The following is a 27968-nucleotide window of genomic DNA, read 5'->3' as shown; positions in this document are numbered from 1 at the left end:
TAATGAGGCTGGTAACCATAGATACGGCGGTTGTCCCCGTGACCCTCTCGACCTCTGGACTGTTTGTCCCTGTTTTTTCTTCCATCGCTCTTTCGTGCGTCCCTCAAGTGCAATGTTTATGTTTTTAGCCTCTATCTGCTTTTTGCCACCATGCTTTTCTTTCTCTTTTCATCACGTCTGTACCTCACATCATTTCTTTCCCCTTGTCTCCTTCACTCTGTCTCCCCCGCCCACCCCTCACTCTGTAAAGCTTACCCACTTATTGCTCATTAACCCTCTGATGATTCCTATTACCCAAAAATGACATGGGGGATAATGAGCTGCTGGTTCTGTCATACCTTAGGGCACACACAAACATTTACACACACTTAAGTAAATGTCACCAACGTTGCAATGTCATTTAACCTCAGTGCCAAAAGAGTCTAGAAATTAAGTGATGATTGTTTCTCGTCTTCCTTCATTGCTACCACTCCCAACTTGTTGCTCAACTCCACACCCAAAGGCAGTTCCCTTTTCCTTCCCTTCCTCTTCATCCTCTTCCTCCTCCTCTGTCATTATCCTGCTTCTTCACTCCTGCCGTCTCCCAGGGGGAGTACTTGTTAGGGGAGGCAAAAGCAGGAAGAAGCCCTGCATGAAAGGCTGCACTGAGAGTAGGATAAAACATTGGTTGGATATGGATGTCGTTAGAGAGGAAGAGAGATGTTTATGAGAGAAACTAGAATGGTGACTCGTTTGATGACTAATGCCTCATTATCCAACAGGTAAAAACAAGATTTGTATGAGATGTGGGAAAAAAATACACCGAGTAAATTTCAGTAGTGTATAATTACCACTGCAACTTTGTGTTATAACCTTCGTTATCAGCTTCTTCTTCATGTAAATGTCAAGTTATTTTAAGATATATTTAATCTGTCAATGCATAAAAAGTGCCAACTGGAATCCTTTAATGCACTGCAATTGCACCTGCCGTATGTGGCGGCTACAATAGCCACCAGTCCTTTTCATTTGATTTAACTCGAGACCTAATGGCTTTCTGGCTGCCGTTATTCTCTCCAAGCTTGTTAATATTCTGCCAGTGCTGCCTCTGAAAATGAGTGCGATGAACTGACCCCAAGGGGGGGTAGCCACTAATGGCTCTGTGATTAGAGGGCTTCCACCTAGCAACCTGTCACTGATGTTACTCTGCTTAAAATGCACTCTTTTCCACCTCACCTACCTCCATGGCTGTCTCCCTACAGAGGGTATTAATAAGCAGGTAAAGAGTTCTGTAAAAAGCTTTTGTTTTCAGGGTATGTATTCAGGGTACAGCTCAGTTAGTGCAGCAGTAGCATAAAAGGCTTGGGTGGGGTCCCTGGAAGACCCAGGGGTGTTTTACTGAAGATAAACACACTCCATCAGTGGAAAATGGAAAGTGCTGAGTCCGCGAGACCTTTCTGCTAACAGTAGATTTTCAGAGTGGACGCCAGCATGATGTCATACTGCCCCTCTCATCCACTGCTCATTGACCAGTCTGTGTTTCTAACCCACCATGAGTCATAGCAGCTTATCACCGGTCAGTTACAGTGTCTGCGTAGTTCCTGCAGAGTGTACTGTGTTTGTGTAAGTAAGGAGTGTGAGGAGGGGGACTCATTGTGGTTCAGTGGGTCGTGAACATCCGAAACACCCACACATGCTCACTGTTTGAGATTAAAGATACGCTCGGACTACTACTGGAGGCTTTAGTTTGCACAGTCTGCTATCTACTACATCGGCAGCATCAGTAGTTTTTAAAATAACTGAACATACATTTAGAAACAGCAGAAGTAGTATAACAAAGGGTCAGTTCAATCATAACAAAGCCGATTTTCCCAGCTCAAATGGTATCTTGGGCTTTGGTTTTATCGGGCAAGTGTTAAGAGATGTCTGTCTCTACGTTTCTTGCCTTCACTCCTAATATGATGGAGGTAGTTTTCTACGTTAAAAAGAGGTTTTGGTTGGTTTAATGCTTGATATCCCTACATTTAAATGGGGGGGTGTTTTTCTATAATTTAAGTGAACTGACCCCATGAGTGTTCACATCCAAAGGGACTACAGATCCACTACTAAATGAACTCATTACTGCAGTGGGGAAAGGTGTGAGGAATGTGAAACAAGAACTGCTATTCATGGACATGTGTGGTCGGAAGGTAGGAAAAGGTGATACATTTGTGAATTGAGGCCCTTTTCAAGGGCATGACATTCCTCCTCCGTCCTTTGGATTCAGCCAGACAGAGAATCAGGGCACTAAAAGCTTGCTGCTCCCACTGGGAGAGATTTGCCCCGTGCTTTGGCCTATTCTGCTCAGCCGTTCCCTGCCCAGTAATGCCTGATTCTGGTATTTTTAGCCTTTGTTACCATTTCTCTCCTCTCTCTGGCTATGACATTTCCTTCCGCTCAGCCTCTCTTTTATTTCTGACTCTCTGTTGACCTACAGTACATTCTTTTAGCTGCTTCCTCTCTTGCTTTGGGTTTTTTCTTTACAGACTTGTTGTCCTTTTTGGTTTTTCAGCTTTTGTATGTGTTTTTATAGTCCTTTATGCCCTCTTTCCTCTGGTGGTTTCTGCTCTTGAGCTGGTTGACTGCCTTGCTGAGTGCTCCTTGGCTTGGCGCAGTGAACCAGACCGTGTTCCTGCGGGCCTGCCACTCCTCTGCTGTTGAAGTGGAGGTCAACAGCAGGATCACAGTCCACTCTGAAGCTTCAACAATGCACTAAGGCCATAAGCTGCCTGTCAGCCCAACAGAAATGTGTGTGCTTTTCACATTCATGGACAGAAATGCACAGTAAGCCATACATGAGTGCTGCTTAAGGTTAAATTGTTAGTATGGTCTAAAAAGCTCACTTCCATGCCAAGATTCAGCAGGTGCTTACTGTAGTTTTTGGTATTTATTCACACAGAGATATCTAAATTAAATGTGGCAAAAATCCTCGTAATTATTCGTTGTTTTTGTTGCATGCTGTAGGGCAGACTTTCCTGGCGTTCTGGCTCTGGTATCAGGCAGCAATTCATTTCATTGCATTGTATTTTGTACAGCCAATTACACCCAGTAATGTGCACTTTTGTTTCTCATAATCGCTCCTTAATCAGACCCGCAGTGTACGCGGTGTTGTTTAATCAAGCGCGTCGCTCAAGCAGCTGTTGAAAGCACAACCATGACAACGAGAAACGTCACCCGTTGTCGGTGTGACAATTTCAAAACTCTCCTGCCTTCCCAAAAAACCCTCCACACCGTACACGGCTCCGCCACAGCTGTAGACGGCTCTGCACCTGTGAGGAGGATGATTCAGATGAATGATTCACGTTGTAATGAAACTCAAGCACGCCCGTTCACACACACACACTCGGAGAGAAACAGTAGCATTGCTCATTAGTTGTGGTAGTCTTATCACTTTAACTTGTGACAGTTAGTAAGCAATGGCGGTAATGATGTTGAGATCTTGGTGATCCCTGGTTGCTGTGTTGGTGTTTTAATTTCTTGTCTATTGGCCTTATGGTGGAAGTATTCCTGTAACTGTCTGGTTTATAAAATGTCCTAAATACTGTACATGTCAAAACTGAATTTAGCTGGCTTCCTTATTTGTTTTGTGTTAATCAACATCTTAAAATTGTGACTTGATACTGTCAAGCCCGTCCTTTTATTCCTGCACTATATTTGTGACTTTTGTTTACAATTGAACTGTTCTGCTTGTTTTTCACAGGATCTGAAAAAGCCTTTTGACAAAGCCTGGAAGGACTACGAGACAAAAGTGTAAGAATCCTAATATGAATACTCAGAAAATAACTTGACTTTCATAAATAAAACCAGTTTGTGAGTATATTGGTTAAAATAGTGCTCCCTGCTGACCCAATGCTTAAAACCTTGTTATTACACAGCCGTCCTTATTTTGTATTAAGTTAGTATGTTAAAATGAGATGTGCAGTTTGTGTCCTGTCTCTGTCTACTTGTCTTGACTAACTGCTCTCCCCCTCTAACCCCCATCCGTGATGATCTGTCAACACATCTGTGATAATGTGAATAACCAGCCTTCCCCATCACCTTTCCCTCTCCACACTTAGACACCATTTCCACTGACGCACCATTGTGATTGTGCATGCAAAGGACACATGACATTTTATAGCACTTTCATATATTTTACAAGCTGCAAAGGACATTCTTTACTGAAAGGGTAATGCATCTTCTCTCCAAACCGTCAGACAGTACGCTCTTTGTGCGGACATCCACAGTTTCATTCTGATGCAGTGTGACTGTTTTGACTCTATTGATGGTGAACAGAAACCATCAACAGAGGCCAGTTTTCTGCCTGATTGGAAAACCACCAAAACATCCCCGTGTCCCTTTCTGCTCATCTTTATATATTATCCTCGGGTCTTCTCTGATCTCTCTACTGTATTCACAGACACAAAGACTTGCAAATTTGCCTCACTGAGTATCGATTTCTCAAACCCTGATTTGGTTTGCAAGCTCTTTGCATCCGACACATGAGTTCGGATTCCACTTCTGTTTGGGAGTTGTCACATTTACAATGCTGTTAATTCAGGAAGAGTTTCTAACATAAGTCAAATTATCCCCTATATTGAATGCTTGTTTAAAAACTCTTCATTTCCTAATTGTTGAATCACTTCCTGGACTGACAGCACTGAAAGTGACTTGGTTCTCAGCCCGATCATCAGTTGAAAACTTGGCAGGCGTCCAAACAGCTTGGCGAATACGTGTCTCTATTAGTCTCAGCCCCGAAGATGTTTTAACACTGTCAGTGTGATGATTCATGTGCTGACAAAAGCACGCTCTGAACTCGCTGAAATTAATTTTGGCATTATGCACTGAATGGCAAATTTACGAACCAAAACTAACTACTATTTGTGTTTCATTGTCTCCGGTTTTCCAACCATCTCTAAAACAATTTCCTTGGTGAAACAGAAATGGATCACAGTCTCCTCCCACCACGACTCACAGTTGATGACATTAAACACACAAATATCAATTCAGAGTTGTTTAAAGCTCCACTTCATACAGTCTTTGTGCACATGACAAATGGCACATGAAAGCAGATCTTGTGCAATAGCAAAATAACAGAAGCAAGCTAGATTTCTGCTTCCTTATAAAAGTGTTAATTTTTGATTGTGGTGCATTTTGCCTTCTGACCGAAGTTTAATGGGCACTGTATGTTTTTACCATAAAAAATGTGTAATAATATTGTTACAATATCTTGAAATATGGAGCTACAGTCTGCGTCTTTGTAAAAGTTAGCAAAGTCCACCTACCATCACAGCTTGATGCTCATGAGTCAAGCTGAAAATCTGCCGAACAGCTTGCAAACACTGACACTCTTGTCCCGTCTCTCCGAGAGGGAACAGATTGCTGCATCGTCTTTGTAGGGAATATGCTGTCAGAAAAACAGCATATGGAAAAGAATGCCCTGTTGCATGGTCTGGTGCCCCCCCCCTCCCGTGTGTGTGTGTGTGTGTGTGTGTGTGTGTGTGTGTATGTGTGTGTTATGCTGATTGCTTTTTACAGATAGTTTACTGTATGCAAAGTTTATGGTATTTGTGAAAAATCTGCCCTAAATACTGACTGTTGAGTAACCTGGTATGTGACTGGTTTTACCTGAAGTAAATGCCCTATTATTAACTAAACAAATCAAACCCATAAACATTTAATGAGTAAATGCCATGGACTTCTCAGGCAACCAGCCCCACCAACAAGGACAGCAATAGGGCTTATTTTACACAATACCACACAGCCATGGATTTGCTGTTTGCTCTTTGACCACTGTGATGTCACTTCCTGCCAGCACCAAGATAGAGAAGGAGAAGAAGGAGCATGCAAGGCAGCACGGGATGATCAGGACAGAAATCAGCGGTGCAGAAATCGCTGAGGAGATGGAGAAGGAGAGGAGATTCTTCCAGCTGCAGATGTGTGAGGTGAGTCCGACTAATGACTGGGGATTATGTCCTGCAAAGATCTGTCAAACTGAGGATACGTTTGAATAGTGCATAATGTGTTTAGCCTTTTGAAATACAAATCCTAGATTAGATCTATGATATGTGTGTGGTCTGGACCTCTGTGATGTTTTACTTGAATTAAGATTCACTTGAAACATGTAGACTTTTTCTTTGAAGTGTCTGAATATGAGATCAGAGGGATGAATAATGTTTGAGATGAATTGCCTTTCCCTTCCTTGACTCCACCTTGCCTCATCCTGAATCTGTATTCGATGTGTTGACAGTATCTCCTCAAAGTCAATGAGATAAAAATCAAGAAGGGAGTGGACCTGCTGCAGAACCTCATCAAGTACTTCCACGCACAGTGCAAGTAAGACAAAGAAATCCTGAAGGGAAATGTGATCAGGGCAGTTGCATATTCTCATGTTAAGTATATGCGTTTCCTGTTCAGTTTCTTTCAGGATGGTCTAAAAGCTGTAGACAACCTGAAACCTTCCATAGAAAAACTGGCTACGGATCTGCACACGGTGAGAAAACCATCTGCTCTTCCGCCCTCTTTCCTTCACTTTTTCCTCTATTTTCTGATTACTTGCACATTGATCTTGCAAAAATAATCTTGCTCTATTTTACCCTACTCTTTTTCTTGCCATATTTCTTGTATTTTACATTTGTTTTTATTGTTTTATGTCTATTTATTATTTGGCATTGTTGGAGGAGCCTGGGACTTAATATTGCCATTGTCATAACTACACTGTAGCTACTGTGCATATGAATATAAAGCCTTTGAATATTGAAATATTTTCATCGTGACAGATAAAGCAGGTGCAGGACGAAGAGAGGAAACAGCTGACCCAGTTACGCGACGTCCTGAAGACAGCACTGCAGGTGGAGCAGAAGGAGGTAACACACACATTTAAAAACACACGTTAAATAACATGTCGGTCAAATGTCATATTTTAGTCCTGTTAATTCTATTATATATACTTTAAATTCTGAGTATATTTAGTATATACAGTCCTCAAACTATTATCTTTCAGCCCTTTTTTTAGACGAAGGTCTCCTGAAGAAGTGCAACCCAAGGAATTTCCCATTTGTTTAATATATGCTTTGCTATAGTATAATCCATTTTCCACTCTAAATGAATGAGTGGAAGGAATTGTTTAGCAAACCATTCAATATGCTGCAGACCACAGCAGCTCCTGGTCTCACCTGAAGGTTGTTTTCTCCTTTCCTTCTCTGCCTTCCTCTTTTGTGAAACAAGTCTAGGAGAGTAAGTGGATTTCATGGAAAAACATTTCTGTGGTTGTGTGCATTCTGTTTCCATTGTGTTGTGTTGCTTCTGTTGTCGTGCTAGATTCATAGTTTTTATGTTCTTTTTAAAGCCGCATATGTCTTTTTTTCAAGCCGTGTTTCAGTGCTTTTTATTTTAAATAACTTTTCAATGAGAAAAGCTCAAGCAGCATTCCTGCTCCTCTAAGATTATCCTGTTGGCTGTGTGTGTCTGCTGATAACAGCACACACCAATACATTCATTAAAGCCACATTAACGCCAGCCCTCAGAAGTCTGTTCCCTGTAGTGTTTCCAGACAGGAAATGACTTCACTCGTACAAAAATCTGGCTTTTGTTTGGCTTTTTCTTTTACACTTTTGTGTCATTTCATTGCAGTCAAACCTGAATATATAAAGTTACATTCAATCAATTTCAATCTGTTCAAACTGCATACAGGCTTACAATCAAAATGTGTTTTGTAATTTCATCATGGAAGCTCTTTGCAAACTGTTGTTGCAGATTTAGATTCAGAGGTGTAAAAGCTCCTACTATTGTCTCATCCCCATACAAAATCCCGTACAAAATCATTCAGGCTGATGGCAGCAATCTTTTGTTGCGCAAACTCGCTTCTAAATTCTCCGAGGAGCAGGAGACTCGGCATCAGCGATTAAATCTGAGCCATGTAACGCTTCAGTGGCTCCTACTTGACTGCAATTTGAATTTGCAAATCCTTCATGCAGCGCTTGCCTTTCATTTTGTTTCTTTGTTTGTTTATAGGCTCTGATTTCTTGTCTGTGTTTCTTTGTGTTTGCTTTCCCAGGATTCACAGGTGCGGCAGAGCACCACCTACAGCCTGCACCAGCCACAGGGTAACAAGGAGCACGGCACGGAGCGCAGCGGCTGCCTTTACAAGAAGAGTGACGGGTGAGATTGTCAAATAAGCTCAAATGATCAGTTGTGGTTGTGTAGGGTTTGAAACAATAGTTGTAAAGCAAGTTACCCTTGTGTGATGAGTTTTAAATGTGTTGTAATATATACAAATAATATAAGAAAGCGAAACAAAGATTCAAACTTATTGCAAATAATGTATTTTAAAATAGTTGTTTATTTGCAATAAGTTCAAACATTTGCTGATCCTTTTTTTCTGTGGCTGAATTCATCATCTGCTTGTTTCAGGTGAAGAACAAATGATGCCACTTGTAATTTAAATTATAGATGGGAAAACACTGCTCAGTCTGTGTGTCATAACTAATGCATCTCCTCTGTATCATAACATGTGATCATATTAAATATTTTATCATAAGTGTCTGCTATGTGATTTCAGTGTATGTTACTTTCTAACCTCTGTTGTCTGTGTGTCACAGGTTGAGGAAAGTGTGGCAGAAGAGAAAGTGCACGGCGAAGAACGGCTACCTCACCATCTCACACGGCACAGTGAGTAAAAACACTCCGCAGTGGCACAAGGACAGGATGTGCGTGTGTGTTCGTTCAAACAAATACACACATACCTTATCACACTTCATTTAGTCACACACATTAAAGTTTCAGTGTTCTTTTCCGTAGCCAATCATTACCTTCACTCATTAACCATGAATTCATTAACAGCAGAGAGTTCCCATTCCTCTTTTATTGCTGATCCTCTCGTTTGTTCCCATATAAAGATTTAGCTCTCTGAAGCAGCTCATTTAACACGCAGCAGCTTATCAGATGTTTCATTTGGCTGCAGTAGCAGTCGGATATGGTTAGAAACAACACTCTCACTCATTTATGATGATGTCATTACCCTCCCTCCCTCTGTCTCTCTCTGACAGGCTAACCGGCCGCCAGCTAAACTCAACCTGCTCACCTGCCAGGTGAAACACAATCCTGAGGAGAAGAGAAGCTTCGACCTCATATCCCGTAAGTTGAGGAGTCTCTCTTTGCCTTAAAATATTTTCACATGTTCCAGTCCTTACCGTTTTTGTCCTCTCTCAGGGTTTTCATAACTATACGTTGCATTTCAATGCCACATTCAAATTAGCTCCATTCATCCAGGCAGGAGCTGACTAAGGTTTGTTGTGCTGCGGTGTGGATTCTTTTCTATTTAGCAAGCAGTAGAAAGCCAAAAATAAGCTTTTTCAAAAAAGTATACAGTATATGATCACATCCAGCACATCTCAATAGAGCATTTAGCCTTGATCTTGGAATTGAATAACAAAACAGAAAAAAGCTAGCGTGATTAATTGATTTGTAAATTGAGAAGTAAATTAGCAACGGTTTTCCTTTTCAGTCCTTTTGGATTTTGGCCAGTTTTTCCACACATAAGAGATAATGGCATTGAGCTGGAAATGCAAAAATCAGCTTCAGTGAAAATGATTTGGTTGCTTTGGAAACAGAGATTTAAAAATAGTTAGTACTTGATCCACATCTGAAGACAGTAAAAAGAGCTAAAGGAGTTATGGACAGGATACTTTAACGACTCTGCAGGCAGTCGCTCCAATATGTTCCCCGGTTTCCTCCTAGTTCATGTTGTCCTCTCTTTCCTCTCCCAAATCTCTGCTGTTGTGTCATCCATTTCCTTTTTGTTTCAGACGACAGAACGTATCACTTTCAGGCCGAGGACGACCAGGACTGTCAGATGTAAGTGCCTGTTCCTTCCTTCCCCATATGCGTGTGTGTCCAGTCTTGTGCCTAAGTGCATCCTGTTTACCGCCTACTCCACTTTCCACACACTTCCTACCTCTCACCCAGTCAGACTTTACCTCCAACTTCCTGAATATTAACAGCCTTTTAATCTGGCCTTCTTTCCCCTTTTTATCTCCCTCCTCCGGCTGCTCCCATCTACACACATATTAACCTACTTTCTCCTCCTCCCTCGACCTCCACTTCTCTTTCTTCCTCTGTCTTTATTCTCATTTTTGCTCCCCCCCTCCTCCAGCTGGATCTCAGTGCTGCAGAACAGTAAGGAGGAGGCGCTGAATCAGGCCTTCAAAGGGGACCATCATGTCGGAGAGAACAACATCGTGCAGGAGCTGACCAAGGCCATCCTGGGAGAGGTCAAGAGGATGACGGGAAACGACGTGTGCTGTGACTGCGGAGCGCCCAGTGAGTAGCAAAGAAAGACCTATCAGACATTTTATGATATCAACGCGATTGATATTGACGGCACACAGGAGGACACCAGTGGTTTTGTGTGTTTTTAAGATTAAGTTTCCATTAATGTTGACCTTTCTCCAGAGCATACCAAAAGATGGATTTTCTCCCAGGCAAAATGTAATTGAACATTTTAGTCCTTTTGGTTAATTGAATAACTAAAGCAATCACACAGAAGCTAGACAACATCCAAACAACGGTACAGGATCAATAAGGACATAACTGTGATCATCCAGAGTTCTGTGGTTTAATTCAAATTTGATTTATTTTCAGAAATCCCAGGAATAATTCTGACCACAAAGCTCACTGAAAATACTTCAACAAAAGATTTTGCTTCTTTACTTTCAAGGAATTTAAACCTACGATATGTACATGTCACTAGATAATTTGAAGCAGATTCCAGATTTAAATTAAATTTAAAAAAACAGGATTTGCAGTCTTAAAATGTGGGGTATGCTTTTGTAAGGTATTAGTTTTAATGTGTATGCAAAGTTATTTTAATAAAGGACTAGGAAGGTGTTGGTATGATAAGCTGTTGCTGAAACTCCTGCAGACTGGATCTTGTTGATCTGTTTGCTCATGACTTCTTCCTGAAGTACCCCATGAAATGTCCTCCTCCAGATGTGTGTGTATATGCGTTAACACACACATACAGTAGTATATCCACACATGCACTGAGAATCGAGGCCAGACTTGGTTACAGTTCAGTTTGGTCACTTTCCCCTGACATTGTGTGCTGTCAGATAGCAGAAAGCCCTTCAGGCAGCTATTAAATTTCCCCAGCCCATAGCTTTCCTCAAGGACACATCAAAGTTGGCTCTCGTGCTGCAGAAATGACCATTGCTGAAGTGGTTTCTGCCAAAGGACAGCCTGTCACCCAAGCTCATTCCTCCCCCTTTTCCCTCCTTTTTCTCCTCCTCAGACCCGACATGGCTGTCCACTAACCTGGGCATCCTCACCTGTATTGAATGTTCGGGGATCCACAGAGAGCTCGGAGTGCACTACTCCAGGATCCAGTCCCTCACTCTGGACGTACTCAGCACCTCAGAGCTCTTGGTAAATCACTGTTGGCGCCTGTTTTTTTTTTAGCTTAATCTCCTCGCGTCCCATTTATTTTTTGTTTGAGCCATTCCATTGTATTGACTTTTCTCTATGAATCTCTGCGGAGATTTTAAATCAGAGAAACTGGAGGAGAAGGAAAGGAAATGATGACGGCAAGTCGAGACAGGAAGGAAGGAGAGCAGCATCACCCGAGGCCTCATCTCCTCTCCTCTTTCCTTCGTAACCTCTGGAAGTCTCTACACTCAGAATAGCTGAGATGTTTATGGCTTTTCTAATCACTGTTTGGTGTAGAGATTTACCGCCTGTGGGACAGTTGGGATTAAATGCTTCCAGTCCTGATTGCTTTCCTCGGTGTGCAGACGCCAGTCGTGTTAGCCACAATGAGACGGGCGTTGTGCCGTTTATAATGCTCCACACACACACCGTATTGCATCCAGCAGGCAAAGATGACGACCTTTAGATTAATGCGCGTGTTGTGGAAAATGTCTACTATACCTAATTTAATGTGTGTGTTGCTGTGTCCGTGTGTGTGCTCCACAGCTGGCCAAGAATGTGGGGAATGCAGGCTTTAATGAAATCATGGAGGCTTGTTTAAGTACTGAAAATGTGGTGAAACCCAACCCATCCAGTGACATGTAAGTCACCCATTTGACTTTTCCCCCTCACAATCTCAACATCCCCCTCTGTCTCTCTCTCTGCCCCCCCTCCCCCCCAGCATTGTTCTGATCAGGTTTCCTTAATTTGATTGATTCAGTAAGACATGAAAATCACAGATCCAATAGGCCACATTGATGACACAGATTGCTAGACTGAGTATATAATACATTAAAAATAAAAATAATTATAAACAAGCTTTCTATTCAAAAGAACAAGGTTACCGGAACAGTTTGATTTAAAATATAAAAAAAGAAAAATGATGTTGAAATTGCTATATTGCTAAATATCACCAAGTAATGATACTTTGTTTTTGTCTGTATTCACACATGCTAACTCTTAACACAAGATTCAGGAAGTAACTGTTTTTTACTTTATCATTAGGATACTTTTTTAAACCATATTTCTAGGACATGCGTCACTGCTTTCCTTTCTATGTAAACTATGGAACCCTATCAACCACTGAACTGGTAATCAGTTATGATTAGTGACTTTTTATTGATCCCCAGTTTAAAGCACAAATCAAACCCAATCACATGCAGACACTAGAAGATCCAGCTGTAACAGAGCCCCTGTCTCTTCACATGTTTAAACAGGCAGGCGAGGAAAGACTTCATCACCGCCAAATACACCGAGAAACGATTCGCCAGGAAGAAATGTCCTGATGCTACGTCGCGGCTCCACACGTTGTGTGACGCAGTGAAGGCCCGGGACATCTTCTCCCTCATCCAGGTCTACGCCGAGGGAGTCGACCTCATGGAGCCCATACCTCTTGCCAACGGACACGTAAGGACCCAAAAAATGGTTCTTCATGGTCACTTTGAAGATTAACGTTTGACTTCTCACTCTAAATACACTGTTGCCCCTCACATTCCCAGAGGAAAATATTAAACAGATGTCTTACCTTTTTATTTCAGGAACAAGGGGAGACTGCCCTCCATCTGGCAGTCAGACTGGTGGACAGAACGTCTCTTCATATTGTTGACTTCCTCACTCAGAACAGGTAAACAAATCCAGAGAACAATAGGAGGACAATACACTTTGCACTTCAGTTCAGTTGGTTATTACTTACAGAATACACTTGTTACTTAAATGATTTAATTTGCTTATTGACAGAAGTTGTCAACCACTTCGTTGCTTTTTTTTCTTCATATTCTCTCTAAGTTGAAGAGCAATAATGTACTTTAGTTTATTGTCTTTTTTTGTGTTTCATCCACTCTTATTGAGCCATGTTTTTTTAGGTTTTCTGCTGTCTAGAAACATAATAAATATAATATATATAAATATATATGTTTTATATATTTTAAATGTATTCCCTTTACAGTCTGAATCTGGATAAGCAGACTGCTAAAGGCAGCACCGCACTGCACTACTGCTGCCTGACCGACAACAGCGAGTGTCTGAAACTGCTGCTGCGGGGGAAAGCCTCCATAGAGATCGGTGAGGAAACACACCAGGGAACAGGACGGCCATCATGCGTTTATTTCGCTTCTCCTTTTTTCAAACTTCCTCGATCTCACTCCTGGAGTTGTTTACATCCTCTGTTTGTTAACGCGTGCAAAATGCCTTAGTTCAAACTACTGATGCATGCTAGATGATCTAAATCAGTTTGCACTTTTTCAATTCAAGGCTTGGCTAAGAACAGGTGGTGCAACCCTTTCAAAACTTCCCCCCCAAAAATATTCTATATATATATATATGCAAATACACATTTAAACTGAATTAAAAGCAAGTTGAAAGATTCAGGCCACACTGCAAAACAATTTATTCAGAGATAGAAAATAATGTTGCTCCCTTGTTTATGGACCAGTGATGATAGTCGTATAAACAAGGCTTTATGAGTAAACCTTCAAGAATATTTGGCTAATGCACTTTTAATTATTTAGATTTTGAATCCAGGGCCTTTATTGAAACCAAGCATTGCTGTAGTATTACTTTTTATGAAGGAAGAACTAAATGATCTGTTTACCTTCTCTACTGTCTCACACAAACGTCCCCTCTCTCACACACACACACCCCTTCATCCTCGTCTTTCCATTCTAGTTCCCAGAGGTGCGGGCTCTGCCAGCAGACCATGGCAACTCTTTCTCACAACACTAATCTTTCTCCTCCGCTGTGACGGCAACAAAACAGCCAGATAAAAGATTCACAGAGAGGGAGGACACCGAGAAGCAAGAGTGTTGCTCAGTGTGGGAAACAGTCCTAATTACACATTTCTCATGTCATAGCGCGATGGGAGGAAAGACCAAGGGCTTTGTTTTTGTGTTTGTGGCATGCGGAAACAGTAGCGATGATATGTTTCTCTTGTTGTTTTCCCTTCCAGCTAATGAGGCTGGGGAGACTCCGCTGGATATCGCCCGCAGGCTCAAGCACCTACAGTGTGAAGAGCTGGTGAGCTTGCTATGTTTAGACTCTGCTTGTGCCTGCATCAACACAACATCCTGCAACTGTATAAAGAGCTGTCAGTCATTTGTGTATGGATTTGTTTGTGTTCGTAGTTAAACCAAGCACTGTCGGGGAAATTCAATGCTCACGTCCATGTTGAATACGAATGGTGCCTGCAGCATGAAGACTTGGACGAAAGTGACGAAGATCTGGATGAGAAGGTGAGAGACATGCTGTAATCAGGAGAGGTGTTTACAAAGTAGTACAAGGCCAAGTGAGAAAAAAAACAATACACATTCCAAAGAAAAGTGTAACTAAAGGTAACGTTTGCAGATAATTAAACCTCAAACCTCAAACAGAATGGCCCTTTTCTTTTGTTTTGTTCTAATATTTTGTCCTCCCGACTATATTAATGTTTTCTATTGAAAAATTCATGCACTAGCTGAAATAAAACAAAGCTGTCCCACTGCATTGTGTATTGGATAAATTTCTGCCTGAACTATTTCTTTTTAAATATGCAGTGCTTTTCGTTACTGTTAAATATTACAGTTAACCCAAAATATTTGTCAGTTTGCATATCCCAGGGCTCAGTTCAGTGCAAGTTGAAGAAGACTTTGTGTGTTTTTTTTCATTTAGTTTTTGTTGGAAAGTTTTATTTGACCTGAGCTAATAGTGTTGGTTCTGGAGTCCAAAGCATTATGCAGAAAGTTTGGTGACATGTAGAGATATAACAAAGCTATTAAGGTAGAATAATGATGAAATGGGTTATTTTAAAATAATGTGGATTCTTCTTTTAACATGCCAAATATCACAACATTTAAAAGTGGGTAGAATTATTATGAAAACAACTCGAACAAACTCAAACGAACAAAAAGACAGAACAAAACATTTAAAGGCCACTGTGACCCCTATGTACTATTACATTTCTTATAACTTGTTACTGCCCCTGCAGCCCAGCCCTCACCGCAGAGACGAGCGCCCGGTCAGCTGTTACACCCCGGGCAGTAACTCCCACCTCCAGGCCAGTCTGGGCTCTGCAAGCCGCGACGGCCTCGGCAAGGAAAAGCAGCGAGCCTACATGCCCAACCTGGTCAACAACGAGACGTACGGCACCATCCTAAACAACAACCAGTCTCAGTCTGGATCCAACTCCGCTCCACCTCTGCCCCCGAGAAACCTGGGTAAGCTCAGCAGCAGCATCAGCACTTGAAGGCAAATTTAAGTGGTCTTTTTTATAGGGAAAATGAAGTTTATATAAGCATACTATTATGAATATGCTACTTGGATAAAAAGGATCCAGATAGTCCTGATAACCTTTCTTGACCTCCTGAGTCTGACCTCCTTACCTGTCCTGGGGAAGAGATATTTATAAACGTTGCCCCAGAGTATCCATCTCATTTAGATCTACAGTATCTGTGGGCCTAGTCTCATTTGGCCCTGTTGCACTGGTTTCCAAATTTTCCAATTTTAATTACTATGCAGGTCTTGGTGACTTTTTGACCTGTTTCAACTCCACAGATGTGTCTGAATACTGCAGCAGGGACAAGTCACATTGGAGACAGATGGGTAGACAGATTGTCCAGAAAGTTGTTGGCCTCTTTACTTCTTGAAGTCATGTCAAGTTTATGTAAGGAGAACATTAAAAAATAACCTGGTGTTGACCAAAGTAAGAGATTTAACAAAGGGGTGAATGAATGAAAACAAAGACATGCATAAGAACACATAAATAAACCAGAGTGTGGTCAGAATAGTTCTTTGTGTTGTATAGTTAGGAAGATAAAGGAAATAGATGTCTCTTTTAGAAGGGGTTTAAATGTATAAAGACCTAATTGGCTCATTTCTGAATATTCCTGGTCCTCTTTGGTTTTATTTCTGGGTGCGTTGAATGAAGATCAGTGATTTAGATCTGAGGGGCGGGAGATGGATTAGGGGATGAGCTGTTTACTAAAGTAACTTGGTGCCAGTCCATGCTGCACTTAAAAAATCAATATAGGAATATACAAATCAATTCTGTGCTTCACTGTTGAGCATTGAGGAGTCTTGCTGGTGCATTTTGAAAAAAATATAGAAGTGGATCTCGTTCTTCAGGAATTTAAATGGGCAGCATTTCTTTTTTATTTTGGAAGTGAAGTGTTTTTGGGGACTCATTTCTGTGTCATGAGAAGGTAAGTTGATGGAGAAAAACATCTACTGATAAAACACTCTTTATGTGCTGCTGAATTAACCCTTCATCATGGCTTTACTGGCTTACCGACTTGTGACACATCCAGCACAGTGGCTCTTTAATAACATCAGTGGCAGTCTGGAGCAATGCCAACAGAGCGGAGTAAAACAACCAGCTGTGCTGCCCACCTCACATTCTGCACATTCCCTCTCCCCATTAACCGTCGCTCTCAATTACACTCAAATGGAAAGAGCTTGACTTCTAAAGTGGACGCCGGTCTTGGCAAAGTGCAGTGCCGTCTCTCTCTGCGTCTCTTTTTATGCCTCCATGTTGGCAACAGGGCCAGAGGCATAATGTTTTTTAGGTCACCGTCACCTCACAAACCACTTTTGAAACTATAACTATGACAATTTCACACAAATACCAAAAAGGAGGAAGTGATGAAGTGATTACATTTGGACAGATATGGAGGTAAACTGCTACTTGAGAGGTGTTCAGAGGCATACAGCTGTGTGACAATTATTGTGGTTTAATCTAAATAACCTCTCTTTGTTTATCTCTGTCGCAGTCCAGTTAACCGGCCTGGGAGGGATCGGTCAGTCTTCAGCGTCCAGCAGCTGGAAACCCGGTCCTTTAGACCTGGGTGGCCGACAGAGGTCATCGTCGGACCCCCCCAACATGCACCCTCCTGTCCCCCCCATGAGACTCACTTCGACCGGAGGTATGAACCCCAACAGACCCATTCCAGCTCCTCAAACCACACCGTTGATACAGTGAAGGCACATTAGTTTAATATAGCGTTGTCGATTCAAATTGGTCTGTTTTTGTTTAAATTATTTGCATGTGCTGAGACAAAATAACAAATGACTTCAACAAAACAATTAAAACTGTTCAAGCAGAAAATGACCCTTCTTGTTTATTAATAACACCTTCATGAGTTAGAGAAATCACAATGACAAACAACTGGGAAGCACAGGAAGACAGAAATGTACCCGGACACTGCTTCCAGTTTCCCATTTCTTCTTTGATTCTACATCTTCTCATCTTTGTTAAATAACCAGTTTTTCTAGCAACTCTAGCAAATTAAAGTACACAACTAATGAGTTGATTATTCTATATAAACAACTCACTTTACTATTAGTTATGTATTAATAAATATTGGAATAAGGAGATTATTTAGACTGCAAAAATGTGTATTACATACATAGATCGTAAAGGAAAAAGCAATAATCAAAGTGCGTTACTATGTTCCAGGTCTGGGTCCTCCTGTGGCAAAGATGGAGTCCATGACCATACAGTCAAAGGCGAGCCAGGGACCGCTGGGGTCCAGAGCGGCGCCACCTAAATCTCCTGCTGGGTAAGGACAAAACACCCCTAACGGCTTTTATAATGTCGACAATTATACCTGCAATGTTTACATGTTAGTGCTCAAAGGAAAATTTCACCCAAAAAAGTGTAATTTGTACATACATTTCTCACTCAATTTGCTGTGGAGGCATGCAAGAAATATAAACGCGACTTCAAGAGTTTAAAACAGAGCGAATCATTTTGTGAGTGAAGTATTTTTGTGGTCATTGCCCAGTGGAGCTAAATTAGCTACACCGGAAACAACAGATTGCTATAACTCTCCACACACACACAGGGACATGGTGCTGTACCCCAGGGTTGTGTATCTTGCTGTTGAATGCTTGTTTTTATTGTTGTGTTTGTTTCCAAAGAGGAATGAGCCGACAGGGCTGCTGTTTAGCCGCTTCATTAGCTTCCCGGCTCTGCACCGAGCAATAACTCTCCTCCACAGTCGCCCTCCTGTCTTTGGGTCTCCCACAGGGCTGATAGTGCTGCAATAAATCTGCAACTGAGCTGTTGAGCGCCTTAGAGCTGGGCACTTTTAGATTTGTGTCTTCATAGAAGTATTACTTTGTTAATGAGAGTATATTCCTGTTTTGTTTTACAGCAATGATAAAAGCTTCAACCGACCCCTGAATCGAAGCGTTTCTATTGAAAGACCCGGTGAGTATACAGATAAGAGACAAAATACCCACGCTGTTGAATCTGTGTTTTTCCAGTGTACAGAACATTGTTCTACTATCTGTCAGATCCGGTTTCTCCTGTGGAAACGTGGAAAGATGTGTTGTCGTTGTGATATAATTTCCTCTTCCTGTTCCAGCTAAGGAAGTGCCAGGATGCCCCCCGAACTCCATAGGTCAGTGTCTGCCTGCAGCCCCCACGCAGAGGAAGGCCTACCCAGTGAGTCGCCTATTCTTCCTCTTACTATCATCGACATATTGTGGACTGTAAAGTGCTTATTCATTCATACTGTTGTACGGATTCACTGGCTGCTGATTTTCCAAGTCATTACTCATCCCGTTATTCAGTATAGTTTCATTTTCTATTCAAGCACTCATTTCCGAGAAGAGCTCTATCTCAGTTTGTGTAGAGAAGCTGCTGAGCTTTCTTTGAGATGTTTTAAGGAGGAACAAGCGATTCATTTGTAGCTTTCTATCTTGCGGTTATGAATAACAACATTTATTTTTGTTTTCAGTCATTGTTGAATCCTAGGATTATTGCAATATAAAGTATTGTTGTTATTTGACTCCCTGTCTGAGACCCCACTTATTGCACGTTATCACTGGATGAATACACAGATTTAAAGCTGTCTGCCACCTCCAGGCAACAATCTTTTGTAAAACATAATTAGAAATCACATTAACCTTTATAATGCAAAGCAGGGCATTAGTTTGCTAAGATGGGCAAAGGCACCCTTAAGGAGGACAACTAATAAGAATAACACATTTATTTTAGAGGCGCTTTTCAAGCAATTACAATTAACAAAATACACAAACCATAAATGGCCAGTTCATTTAATTTGGTTATCTTTTCTTTAAGGTTTCATATAACTGTAGAGAAATGTTCATCTAGTTTTATTCGTAGGAGGGGATTTGCTGAGTGATTATTACTTTTATTTATTCTTCTTTTAATGTAAGATCTCACATCTTATTGGTGTGTATTTATTCATTATATTTACGTATGATGGCAGAAGAGGAGCTCACTCAATGACAAAAAGTCCCTTTATCTTACAAAAGACAAAATGTTTTGGCCATTCAGCCATTAGATCCCGAAATCACAATTTTGCCTCTGTGATTTAGAATCAATACAGCATACAACAGCCGCCGCATTATACCCTCAATTAGTAAAAGAAAAACAACCTCAAACCTTTAGTAGGTGAAGAAAGAAACAACACTAGAACACTCTTTACTTTGCCTAGGCCTAAAAGCATCACGATATTTTGATAGAGACAAAGAGGCAACATGAGACAGAATACACTGTGACTGTAGTGCTGCATCTCCCACGTGTTCTCTCTCTTCTTCACAAACTTGAGCAAACCTGATTTTTGTTTTGTCAGAAGCAGAGGCCGAAGCGAGTGAAAGCTATCTATAACTGTATAGCTGACAACCCGGACGAACTGACCTTCTCCGAGGGCGAGGTGATCATAGTGGATGGAGAGGAGGACCAGGAGTGGTGGGTCAGTATCTCACACCGCTAAATTGCATATTTGTCTGATGTGTTATTTTGTTCTCAGATTAAATCACAAAGCGCTCCCAGGCGAACTCATGTCGAACTCATGTCGAACTCTGATCCCATTTTCACCCTGTGGATGTCAGTACACTCAGTAACCATGGTGCAAAAAGCAAAAAGCCATGACCTCATGCATGCTGATATCCCCCCCCCTCCTTTTTTTCCGCCTGCTGCTGCTTCCTCTGTGGAGCCCCTTGTGTGAGCATCGACCAGCTGCAACTTGTTTTCCTCTGGGCCACCTCTGCAGATATGACCGTATTTAGTCACTCTCCCTCTCTGCGTGGATCCTAAAGTCCTCCGAGGTCCGCGCCATGGTTCCTCTCTGTCCTGTACTCTGCAGCATTATCACTCAAATATCAAATATCAACCATGCAGCAAGAAGATGAAATCAGCTGCAGTGAGTGTGACTACGGTGCCTTGGGAAATTAGATCGACAAAATCAGTGATGGATGCTACAAAGTTCCATTTCAAAATATTTCCAAAGAGAAGTGAAATAAGCGACGGAAGGAGGATTTCTTTACACTACAATTTTCTAGTACCAATTAAGTGCTGATTATTCTGTATTTATTTCCTCATTTGCTTGTCATGGTTCACTTTAAGCCTTGTTTACACATTGATGGAGCAGAAACATGTACTAGCTTTTTATTTTCAGGTATAGAAGACGTTTAAAATGACTTAAATGGACATGATTAGTACTATCTTCTTTATCAGCCAAGGTAATATAATACGGAGATGCCTTTTTAAATATTAATTAGCTTAATTGTGTTTTAGCCTCCCATAGTCCACTATGTGTGCTCCATTAGATGATGACTAGTAAGGGTAGATGTTAGTTCATGTTCTCCTGAATCATCATTGCAACAAACGTTATTAGACTTTAAAATCCTTATTGTTTTCTACATTTAAATGTACACATTAAACTGATCATTTCTGTATCATTTAATACGTTACATTTTCCACGTCTTACACTATTGTACCCTACATTGATTTAAGTGACAAGCCCATGCATAATGGTAAATGTACAAGTGTTCCAATGAGAAAAGATCAGTATTGTGATTTTAAGTATCGTTTTAAACTTATAAATATGTTTTAACCCAGCCCTTGTGTTAATTGGTGTTATAGTATGGTAGACAGGGCTATACCAAATGTCTTTCAAGCCTCTTAAAGTGTATTTGAATGCTTTCAATGTTTGTTTTCATGCAAAAACAAATTGGAAAAATATAGATTTTTTATAAATGGACCCCCCAGCAATACAAATTCTTGTATTGTTCTTTGACCGCAGTAAAAAAAAGTTATGCAAGAGGCTTTAATCGGTATGGTACAGCCCTGACGTATATGTGACTTTTTGTTGTTGTTGAAAGCAGTCAAATTATCAAGTTTTCAATCAAAGCTTCCCTAAAAGATGTAACCTGACTACACATCTTAAAGTATTGTGAGACGTCACCGCTGGCTTTGATAATCCCCTGACATTGCTTCTGTCTCCCCTCTACAGTTGGGCCACATCGAAGGCGATCCGATGAGAAAAGGAGCCTTCCCTGTGACGTTTGTTCACTTCATCACTGACTGAAAGCTTCCTCTCCGGGTCTCAAGGAAGTGTCGCCGGATGCAGGGTCCTTTCTCCGCCCGTCTCTGCCCTGCCAGTCCGCACAACATCCTCCATTGTCCCTGTCTTTGTTGTCTTCATCTTCATCAGCAAGCTTCTTAAAGTGTCACCGCTGTATCGCCACCTCTGCTGCGACAGACGGAAAGTCATGGGACTGTATGTGGTTTTAGACGCTTGCTGTTAATGTTTCTAAAAAAGACTCTTTAAAAAAAACAATGATTGTAGTGAATGACCTCTCGCAATAAATGCACTTTGCTTGTCTTTATCCACGTTACAACATCAGACGACATGTGACATAATGAAGGTTAAATGTACAGTATTGATTTAACCCATTTTCTGTTCAACTGCATTGTACAGAAGAGAAGACTACAGTGATGTATTTTAACTTTCCAACAACTGTAAATGTGATCAACATGCTAACATTCCACCTCCTGTGCATGAGCGATTTTAGATGCCTTCCTGCTTATAGGTGTGACATTTTAAATTCTGTAGAATCCCTGCGGTGTGGAGGTCTTTCCAATGGTGCTAAGTAAGCCCTACAGTATAATGTACCAGAAGCTGCAACCTAAGGAGCGCTCCCCTGTCTCCGTTTCAAAGACAGACCAGCATTGAAAAGGGGACAAAAATAGCCTCTGACTCATCACACCTAGGGGAGGGTTTTCATCTTACCCGGGTGTGATGTGTGATGGAGCAGCTTCTCCACACACACTGTACGGTTTCACCTGAGAGGATAATGTTCAACACTTAAGTTCCTCCTGCTGTGATGTTTTAGGTCCAATGCTGACACTGACTGAAGTCGCCAGTAATTACTTTTGTGCCGAGTCTGACACCTCGGCTGTCATCTGCCTTATTATAGGAACAGGAAGTGGTTGTGTGTGTGTGCGTGTTTCGTCTGCACAGAATAAGCTCAGAGTGAAAGCATTTGGAAATAAGAGGGTATAAAAGAGCGTGGGAATGTGATGAAAAGCAGGAGTTAGCTCTCTGACTTTTTTGCTTCCTCTCGCCTTTGTTCACAAATGAGCTGCAGTCTGTCTCCATCTTCGGCTTTATACTGAGAGAAATATCCTTCCTACAGCTTAAACCTCATATGTGCACATCTCTGGGGTCTAATAATGTAGAGATATGAGTTTATCTATAGTGTTATGGAATAAATATGAAAAAGTCAATGTAATTAACTTCATTTTGGTTGCAGAGCAACTTCCTCTCTGTTCATAATATTTTATGTGTTTAACCTGAAACCAGAGCCTTCTGTTGATGTTTGAATGACGAGAGGAGAGGCATCTGATTCATGGCTGATGCTCTCTCTTCATGTTTGATATGAACTCACTGGAAACAGGAAGATTTAATAATCTATTCATGTAAATAGATTTGATTGTTGATATTTATATGTAAAAAAAACAAGAGTTAGCCCGGGCAGTAAATGTATTTTAATGTGCTGAGCAGTTACAGATACAACCTCAGCTGGACCTGTGTGTGTGTGTGTGTGTGTGTGTGTGTGCTGAAAACACAAATACACACACACATTACCGGGAAAATAAACTGAATTTGTTCTCATTTACTGTCTGTGGATCACTGCATCGACTTTTAACTCTATTGTGCAAGTAAGTGGGAAAATGAAACTGGAATAATAAAATATTAAATAAGGCGTTGGTTTGTTTCTTAAGGAGTTTATCAATTTGCGTAAATAATGCCTACTTAATTATTGCTTACACATCCTTTATTTATTGACGTTTCACTCCCAACATTTGAAAGTACTGAGTGTGATTGTTGAACTGAAAGTCAGATGATGTATCAAGAGCTCCCTCTGATGGGGATTATTGTAACATGTTTAGCCATGGTTCAGAAAACAACGCAGTGTAAAAACACACATTGTGATAGTTATTGGCCCCCAGGCAAATACTGCAGTTATTTATAGTCAAAACAAAGACAAAACGTTACACACACTCATTAGGTAAAGATGATACTGAAGTAATAAGGAGAAATAACACTTTATTCAGTCAAAACAAAAACCCTCTACTCCTTTATTGTACCAAATTAATTTGCCTCCAATCCTAACAGGACCAAGTTGAACAGCAAAACGGGAAAGGAGGAATTTGATATTATTATGTATAAGGTGAAGTCAAGTAAGTACCACAACTGTAAACATGTTTTCCTCCAAAAATATTTGATGAGCTTCTAACCGCCTGTTATGATTTATGTTGTGTGAGCACGTCCCAAGAAATGTATGCATTTTTATTCACTCAATAAAAACAAGCAGTTAATAAATTTGAGAAAAAATCAAGCTATGGTAAGATAAAATAAGAACAGTTATTAAAAGTGAGAAAATCCCACAAACAAAAGAGGTAAGACTCCTCTCAGTTTGTGTAATGTACCTGCAAGTCAAAAAGTGAATGCTACTGTAACAATACTGTTAAAAAAACACACAAAAGCATATCTAAACTGAAAAAGTTCTTGGTGGTTTCAAAATGAAGTGAAACAGAATGTGCACGTTGTCAAATGTGTGTACCGTTTACAGCGTAGATGTACCACTTTCTACCATCATTTACATCAAATAAAATGAATTGACATTGTTCCATTCCAATTCTTTTTAAAAAATGCAACCATTTCCATTTTTTTTGCCTTACTTTCCATGTCAAAAAAAAGATGTGAGGTATCAGAAACATTAAACAAATTATGCTCAAATGAGAATGAAGGTGTGTATCACAGACGATGCATGAAGTGCATACAATGGAATCATGTTTCATCAAACTAACTCAAACAAACCAGATTTGTCCTCCAAATAGTCTCTTTAAAAGTATCAAAGCAACGTTGGAAAAAAAAGGAAATGGTTGCATATATTTTGGCAGTCTTGTGATTTACTGTCGCTGGTTTTGCAGATGTTTCTTCTCTCTGCCCTCAGGACTTGTCAGATGTCAGCGCGCAGTCGAAGGAAGCCGACAGAACCTTGCAGATGGACTGAGCCTGCTCCTGTTCAGACAGAGGATTGATAACAGGCCGGGAAAAACATCAAGTCCGGAAAACTGTTTCATTTTATACTCCGTCACACTCACCGAGCTGCTGCACTGGTACACCCAGATGCTGCACTCCTCCTGCTCTGCGTCTGTGGTTTTCAGAGCGAGGAGGTTCTTCCCTGCACCTAGACCGTCATCGTAACACAGCATGCGTACAATCAGGTACAAAGGGTGGCGGTGCAGCACGTCCTGAACCGGAGGAACCAATAAAAGGTTATTAATACCCACTCGTGCAAGAATACATTTATTTATTTGCATTATGTGGTTAAGAAAGCTAACCTAATCTCTGTCAAGCATTTCATCTTTGTTAAAAGCATTTTTTAAAATTATTTTGGATTTGCATTCAAATATGAGACCAATTTTTTTTAAATACATATATTTCAAACATTAGTGTCAAATAAGTAATGTTTAAGTGTAGCAATAGAGCAGACTCTAAGGATCCAGGGAACTGCTGAAATATTTGAGTCAGCAGCTTTGCGCAGTATCATCTCCATAATATGAATCGATGCGTCATTTTAAAAAACGTGCTGTTTGGGTGTGACAATGAAGCAGAAGAAATACAGAGTCAATGATCATCTAATTTTAAGTTTGAAAAGTTTGTTTCTACTCACACACTGGTCCAGCGAGGCCACCTTCACTCCGTACTTTGACACTCCCAGTATCATCTCTTCGTCTCCGGGTACAAAGGGCAGCTTTCCATCTTGCTGTGAAAGGAGCAGAGTATTTAAGGCGTCTCCATAAATGAAAGATGTGATATTGACTGCTGTAGGCCTTCTAAAAGTGTGTGGCCTTCAGCTTTTTACCTGCGAGGCATCAATATAGTTGATGAGGTCCAGAGGCTCCTGCAGGAACTTGCTCATGTCAAACTGTAACCTCTCAATGGCTCCGACATACTTCACCCTGAACTCAGCGCATGTTTCAGACGTGCTGTTACCTACAGAGGGTAAATAACATTTCCTTAAAGACTGAACACTTGACTGGGACTAAATGTAAACCTTTAGTGCTTAAGTCTTACTTCTTAAATTAAGATTTCATTGAACTTTTACAAAACTTATTTTCCTCATATTGTGCAGCCATACAATAAACTGCATTTTTGGATAATTTGGATTAAAATACTGAATGAAAATGTTATTGAATCTGTTAATAGGAATAAATAATTCATAGTTATTGCCAATAACTGTTTATGATCAGTTTGGGTTATTATCAAACAAATTGCTTCCAAATAAAAAGAGTGGACTTGATTAATAAGAAATAAAACATAAAGCAAATTGAAATCATACAACTTAAAAACTAATTAAGATAAATTAATGTATATGATCTCTGTATGCTCTGCTACATACATCAAAAAATCATTCAGGTTATAGAGGGTGTTCAAATCTGACCTGAGCTCTTGGTGGAGTCAGTGTCGAGGCTTGCGACGGTACTGGATCTGGAGAGCCCCCCCAAACTGGAATCCACAGACTACATGATTTAGAAACACAAAGGTGGGGTTTGCTCAACAAGGAAAAAGTGGCTCTGCTGTAACATGTATGTGTGTGTACATTTTGTTTGCGTACTTTGCTTTTGGTGCTGATCTCACTGCTTTGCGAGCTGCTGCTACTGTGCCGCTTTTTGACTTTCCGGAACATCCTTCACCATGACGACAGCATCCAGCCCTCCAGCCTCTCCAAAACCTGAGTCATCACAGACGGCTATGTTAAACACAGGACTGCCTTCTCAAGTCTCAATAGGCATGATGAATAATTGAATGAGGTCGAAATTCTGAATAATAGATAGTGGACCTTCAGCTACATAATGATCCTTTAGCTAGTTAATTGTTACTGTTACAGCTGCAAAGCTATACACTAGAGGAGTGTTAGTTTGTAAGCTGTATTTATTCAGGACGTCTCATTAAGATTAAGATCCATTTTATAAGACAAACCTGAGACACAATGTATTCATTACAGATACGGAGATACCCACCCACATGCATTGAGAAAATAATAATTATTAGAACTACACATATGATAAAAAATGTCAGCAAGCTGGTTTGTAAGGAATTGATAAATAAACATGTGCATCCAATAGCTTTTAAGGAATCTCCTGCTAAAAAGTTTGATATCAATCTATTTCAAAAACAGCATTGTCAAAACCTAAATTGACTTCCAAAACAAAAATTGAGGTTGACGTTTCATTTTCATTTCTGATATACCAACGTTCAATTTCAAATGGGGAATGTTTTAATAATGATTCATATATAGGTGTGAACATCTCTGACCTCTATCTGTTTTACAGCTGAAAGTTCTGTGGATTTACACACTAATATATGACTATCACACTGTAATACATAATAATTTTGTTGTGCTTATAATACTGAGTAAATGTCAGTGATGTGTATTCAAATACTATTAATTATCTAACTTGGAAGCTGTAGTTTGTGGAAATGAGTCATAAAAATGCTGATGAATTGTGAAAAGTGGCACATATTGGAAACCATTTTGAGCGTTACACCTGCTAATGTGAAAACATCTCCCCATTCTCCATCATGTCAGAGTGAAATATTACTGCAGTTCTTTGTGATGGAGTCAGAGGGAGTATCCGCCACAGGGGGAGAGGTTGGGGGGCATACACTATTTACAACAGAGCCCCCCACGACTCAAATGTCAAACCAGACAATACAATCAACAGGTTACGTTTGACTCCAACGCATCCTTTATCCACAGAGTAATACTGTAGGCTATATTAGATGAAACTCAACGCATTCATTTTCACACTGAAGTTGAAAAGCATTCACAGGTGGTTGAAAATGACAAAAGCAAAAATATTAAGTAAAGCTTGTTACACAATGCTTACCTGTTTTTATCGTAACTTCTTAGTTTTAATTTCTTCAAAGAAGCTTTCTGTTTACCTTCAGTTTGACTCTTTAGCTTCCCTGTGAGTTTCACAGCCTACACCCAACACCACTTAAAGGGGACGCGACGAAGTGCCAACAAACTAATATCTAAAACCGAAAATGTAGCCGAAAGCCATGTTATAACATATTTTGTGAGTTTTAGAAAGTGTTTTTTATATACTCTACTAAAGATGAAGGTTACTTTTTTAAACAAGTAATCGTTTTGTTTATTTATATTCGTTAGGGCAAAAACTGGCTAACGGCTGTCCCGGAACCTTGTGT

General features: G+C 40.5%; 2 protein-coding genes across 6 annotated transcripts in view; one reads left to right on the top strand and one right to left on the bottom strand.

Annotated features, from left to right (window-relative positions):
• The window catches only part of asap2a (ArfGAP with SH3 domain, ankyrin repeat and PH domain 2a), a 46977-nt gene extending 23529 nt beyond the window's left edge, over positions 1–23448 (top strand). Inside the window, exons 5-28 of one of the 3 annotated variants that reach the window (XM_063908060.1) lie at positions 3716–3765; positions 5810–5939; positions 6245–6330; positions 6412–6487; positions 6774–6860; positions 8051–8154; positions 8595–8664; positions 9042–9129; positions 9801–9849; positions 10148–10314; positions 11285–11418; positions 11965–12059; positions 12675–12864; positions 12996–13081; positions 13403–13518; positions 14402–14469; positions 14577–14684; positions 15416–15644; positions 17196–17348; positions 17882–17984; positions 18582–18637; positions 18795–18874; positions 20037–20150; positions 21693–23448. In XM_063908060.1, coding sequence (XP_063764130.1) covers positions 3716–3765; positions 5810–5939; positions 6245–6330; positions 6412–6487; positions 6774–6860; positions 8051–8154; positions 8595–8664; positions 9042–9129; positions 9801–9849; positions 10148–10314; positions 11285–11418; positions 11965–12059; positions 12675–12864; positions 12996–13081; positions 13403–13518; positions 14402–14469; positions 14577–14684; positions 15416–15644; positions 17196–17348; positions 17882–17984; positions 18582–18637; positions 18795–18874; positions 20037–20150; positions 21693–21767 — 2514 coding nt within the window. In that variant the 3' untranslated portion in view covers positions 21768–23448. Of the gene's footprint in view, positions 1–3715; positions 3766–5809; positions 5940–6244; positions 6331–6411; positions 6488–6773; positions 6861–8050; positions 8155–8594; positions 8665–9041; positions 9130–9800; positions 9850–10147; positions 10315–11284; positions 11419–11964; positions 12060–12674; positions 12865–12995; positions 13082–13402; positions 13519–14401; positions 14470–14576; positions 14685–15415; positions 15645–17195; positions 17349–17881; positions 17985–18581; positions 18638–18794; positions 18875–20030; positions 20151–21692 lie in introns of all 3 variants that reach the window. The other 2 variants (XM_063908059.1, XM_063908058.1) reach the window with 2 other exon arrangements.
• Positions 23449–23775: 327 nt separating this feature from the next.
• itgb1bp1 (integrin beta 1 binding protein 1) lies at positions 23776–27950 on the bottom strand. Of its 3 annotated transcripts, none has more exons than XM_063908065.1 (7): positions 27647–27950; positions 26371–26487; positions 26197–26275; positions 25618–25748; positions 25426–25518; positions 24854–25003; positions 23776–24764 (listed from the first exon to the last, which is right to left on the bottom strand). In XM_063908065.1, exons 2-7 carry the CDS (start codon positions 26440–26442, stop codon positions 24699–24701), a joined length of 591 nt encoding a protein of 196 aa, XP_063764135.1. In that variant the 5' UTR covers positions 26443–26487; positions 27647–27950; the 3' UTR covers positions 23776–24698. The 3 variants fall into 3 exon arrangements, with proteins under 3 accessions (XP_063764135.1, XP_063764134.1, XP_063764133.1); XM_063908064.1 differs by having other exon boundaries at positions 23776–24770; positions 27702–27949; XM_063908063.1 differs by having other exon boundaries at positions 23776–24770; positions 27647–27946.
• Positions 27951–27968: the final 18 nt, after the last annotated feature.

This window comes from Eleginops maclovinus, chromosome 19 (genome assembly GCF_036324505.1).
Source record: "Eleginops maclovinus isolate JMC-PN-2008 ecotype Puerto Natales chromosome 19, JC_Emac_rtc_rv5, whole genome shotgun sequence".
Lineage (NCBI taxonomy): Eukaryota > Metazoa > Chordata > Actinopteri > Perciformes > Eleginopidae > Eleginops > Eleginops maclovinus.
The sequence above is the reverse complement of the archived record's forward strand: the minus strand, read 5'-3'. Positions and strand labels throughout refer to the sequence as shown.